Source organism: Parambassis ranga, chromosome 5 (genome assembly GCF_900634625.1).
Source record: "Parambassis ranga chromosome 5, fParRan2.1, whole genome shotgun sequence".
In the NCBI taxonomy this organism is placed as follows: domain Eukaryota; kingdom Metazoa; phylum Chordata; class Actinopteri; family Ambassidae; genus Parambassis; species Parambassis ranga.
Window position 1 is genome coordinate 12,713,052 of NC_041026.1, and position 4,035 is coordinate 12,717,086.

General features: G+C 37.3%; 1 protein-coding gene across 1 annotated transcript; it reads left to right on the forward strand.

Moving 5' to 3' along the window:
* Positions 1-361: 361 nt before the first annotated feature.
* Positions 362-3,345, forward strand: lsm3 (LSM3 homolog, U6 small nuclear RNA and mRNA degradation associated). Its single transcript, XM_028406419.1, has 4 exons — positions 362-420; positions 1,337-1,447; positions 1,546-1,641; positions 2,654-3,345. The coding sequence occupies exons 1-4, from the start codon at positions 400-402 to the stop codon at positions 2,732-2,734; spliced, it is 309 nt and encodes a 102-aa protein (XP_028262220.1). The 5' UTR covers positions 362-399; the 3' UTR covers positions 2,735-3,345.
* The last annotated feature ends 690 nt before the right edge of the window (positions 3,346-4,035 follow it).

A 4,035-nucleotide genomic window follows, 5' to 3' on the forward strand; every position in this document is an offset into this window, starting at 1 on the left:
GGAAAGAGAAAGAGGATAGCGGGACTGCTTATCATAACGTAGCGGGTTGCCAGGTTTGCACTTTGTCCTCCTGCATAGAATAATAGTACAGTATAGAATAATACCTGCTCTTCTCTTCTTATCTTCATCATGTTGTATGATAATCTTTGATCGTTTTATTGTACGAAAATTATAGCAAACGTGGAAATATATTAATAAATGTTAATTATTTGGAGTATTTCAGATGTGGAGTAAGCATGAGTGGACTGTTCGTGACCCACTGGACAACAAACGTCCATGTTAAATGTAGAGAAATTCACCTGCACTGCACCCTTTGCTTTGGTGTGAAAATGCGTCTTTCTACTGACCTGGCAACCTGCGTACGAGTCAGACACGCTATACTGCGCAAACTCGAGAATCATGGCGGACGAAGTTGAGCAGGTCAGTACTACTCAGTCAAAGTCTGCTGTTGTTTTTAATATAGCTTGTATACAGAGCTCTTAAAGAGTCGCAGGGGATATTTGCACTGATGTACTCGGTTTAAGGGAAGCATCGTATTTGTTTCCTTATTGTTTTGGTGACAATGGCGCGGAGCAACGAGGCGAACAAGCTAGCTAAACTAGCCCGGCTAGCCGCTGCCACTGAACAATGCTTGATTCAGAACGACGAAACGTGTTTGATTAGCGGCGTTTTTTTGTTTAATGGTGAAAGGTCAGGTCCACAACAACATTAGTGTAATATGGTTAGAAAGTATTAAATTTAGAGTAGCATACAGATATCGCTGCTTATCACTGTTGTGTTTAATGCAGCGCTGGATAACAAGCTAAACGTACCTGCCCATTTTTAACCTGACTAACTGTTACAGTCTGACCTCCACCTGTTTGGACAGTTTGGGTTTGATTAGTTAGGTCTGAAGTCAGAGAGCTGAACAGAGCTTTGTTCTGTAGGTCAGTTGCAGCATGCGTTTGATTTCACTTAACATGGCAAGTCAGAACTCAATCGATTATTTCAGTGTATCCCTGCTTTTCTTTTTTATGCCAATGAAAATGAAATATTGTTACATTTGATCTATAAGAAAGTGTCACGTTTGGGATGTTTTCCACATTTTTTTCAAGAGGTTTTTAAAGACAAAGCAGTTTCCTTATCAATTGCAGAACTGCCCAGTGTTATGTTTAAGATCAAATTATTAAACAAGCTGCACATACTGCAACTACTGCTACTAATAATAATAACACATCACACATAGATTATAAAACAACCACCTGGATTATGAAATTTGCGTGAAATAAAAATGTTCTTAAGTGGAGAGAAAATGTTTAACAACTTCAATAACTAGTCTTCTGTGTTTATGTTGCAGCAACCGACTACCAACACGGTTGAGGAGCCACTCGATCTCATCAGACTTAGTCTTGATGAGCGAATCTATGTCAAGATGAGGAACGACAGGGAGCTGAGAGGCCGACTCCATGTAAGCTGAATACTCTGCACTGTGGAAGTGACTGCACTCTGCTTGAAATTCTTTTAAAGTATGAAGTTTGGTCATTTGTGGTATTTTGTGTGTCCCAGGCCTATGATCAGCACCTAAATATGATCCTGGGTGATGTGGAGGAGACGGTGACAACAGTGGAGATTGATGAAGAGACTTATGAAGAACTCTACAAGGTAAAATATAGATGTTTCTCTCTGATCCAACAACCTCATTAGTTTTTATGTGTGATGTGCAGGATTTCCCCGAATAACTTAGGTATGTTCTTTGCTAGATCTTCTTTGACGTACTGGGCCCTGACCAAACTAAATTTACAGTCAAAGTTTCGTGGTCAAACAAAAGAAAGGATTGATTTAAATCGGATCACGTCACAGTCACACTGCTGATCCCATCATTAGAAAGTGCAGATTCTAAACTTTTCCCCAGTTTTGATTTGATGTTGATAGACCCAGTAAAAATGCCTGTATGTTTCATATGGTAAATATTTGTATATATGTGTGTGATTTTTGGGCCAAATATGTAAATAGAGTAGGTTAAAGTTAAAAAATAACGATCAGATCATGTAGGTGAGGTGGTGCTGAAAGAAAAGATACCACACATATGTATGTAAAATATTTTCAATGTGGTAAATTAAGACAAAAGCATTCAGAAACAGCCAGAAGGCTGAGACTCTTAAGGGTTAATTGCTTTGTTTATCTTTGTGTTTTCTGTGACAGAACACCTATGCAGGTGTTATACACAAACCGTCTGTTGGCAGTGCAAACTCTTCAGTGCAGTGTTTGACCTTCAAACGTACTTATCTTTTACTCTTCAGGCTTCCAGATCATGTTTCATTGGGTCTTTGTTACCTTAAATAACATGACTGACTTCACTGTGGCAGCTTCTTGTTTAGTTTTAACCCTCTGAACTCCAAACAGCATCCAGGCATTTTTACTCTAGTCACATTGTTTTGTTGCTGTTTTTGCAGCAATAAAAAAAATCTAGACCTTTATGAAAAAGCAGAAGGAAAGTCTTATGCATGTCATACCAGATGCACTAATGTCATCATATTCCATAAAGTTGCTGTGTTGTGTTTATTGACATACTGAGCAGATGTGCTGGAAGGTTTTTGTGATTTATATGAATGTTGCTGGTAAATCTTTGTCAGAATATTTTAAAGTAATTGTGTGCATTTTTGCATCCTTTCAGTCCACAAAGAGGAACATCCCCATGCTGTTTGTCAGGGGAGACGGAGTCGTCCTCGTAGCTCCACCTCTCAGGGTGGGTTAACACTGAATATGTACCTGCTGTGAAGGAGCGTTTGTGCTAAAAGGAAATTTTGAAAATCTGAATTGACAGGTTATTTCTGTCACGACAGTTCATCCCCCAAAGCTCAGGCTCCTCGGTCAACATTGTCCTCTTAAAAAAGGAAATTTAAAACTTTCTTTTGGGCTGCAAGAATTTAAAACATGTTTAAGACATTTTGAAATAACAGAGCTGGCACATTTGTTTTGATTTGGACAAATTGTCTAATTTCTAAGATCTGTAGTATTCAGTTCTCTGTATCAGCCGAGTTACAGAAGTTTGCAAGTAGCTGCACTGCTTAATGTGTGAGCTTGGGTTGAGTATATTTAAAAATTATTACCAGACATTAAAAATAAGCAAGAGGTTGTCTTTATTTGGAAAATTCACTGGTGTAACTTTATGTTCATTCCCACCAAAAGTCCTGCACTTACTTAATGCAGACGATCTGTGAGTATTTCTGTTGGATGCTTTTAGTTGAATCTTTTTATATCTATTTTTGTAGTGTTGTTACGGGAGTAAAGCAGAAGTGTAACCATTTATTGTCATTTTTGATTTTGGTAAAAATTTAATAAAAAAAAATGATGGAACTCAGAAAAGTTGTTCTGCATATATTTCCATTGTTTTAGAAGTATACTGTGTCAAAATTAACCTCTGAAAGTAAGTTTATTTATTCACGTCATGTTTGTATTGTGCTGCCAATATTGTGTCCTTTAGTCAAACACTCGCATATAATAAGTGTAGTAAACCAGATGGCAAGAAATGATCAAATGGAAAATATTTTTATAATTTCTATTTAAGACTTTGATCCATAGTGTTACCTCAATAGCATCTAGCTTTAATACAGTGAAGCAGAGCATTTATTATAGTCACTTTCTATTGTTTTATTCATTGCTCCATTAAACCACTAGATGGCAGCATAGATCCAAAAACCCTGTAGTATCACAGTTTCACAGTTGATAATCTCCCAGAAATTAAACTGAACAGGCAGATGAGATCTCCACAGACTGACATTTTTAAAACAGTCAAATTTAAGTCACTGTCAAATTTTGATCTTTGTAGCACTTACACATCAAATTGTGTAATTTGAACTTGAACTTGTTCATGTTGTGCAGATTCTACAATGCTAACATGGTTAATATTATGGTTAATGATGTACTTTATCCTGCTGATCATCAGCATGTGTTCTTCTGAGCATGCAGACCTTTGCATTTAACACTGTGATGTTGTGTTAACACCAGGAGGTCCTGTGTCCCCGCATATGGGATAAGAGCATCTCAGACTTGAAA

Bases quoted from the DNA above. Each gene is read 5' to 3' on its own strand.
- lsm3 (XM_028406419.1), top strand. From the start codon at position 400: ATGGCGGACGAAGTTGAGCAG. The intron at 1,448-1,545 runs GTAAGCTGAATA...TGTGTGTCCCAG, and splicing joins AGCTGAGAGGCCGACTCCAT to GCCTATGATCAGCACCTAAA. The intron at 1,642-2,653 runs GTAAAATATAGA...GCATCCTTTCAG, and splicing joins CTTATGAAGAACTCTACAAG to TCCACAAAGAGGAACATCCC.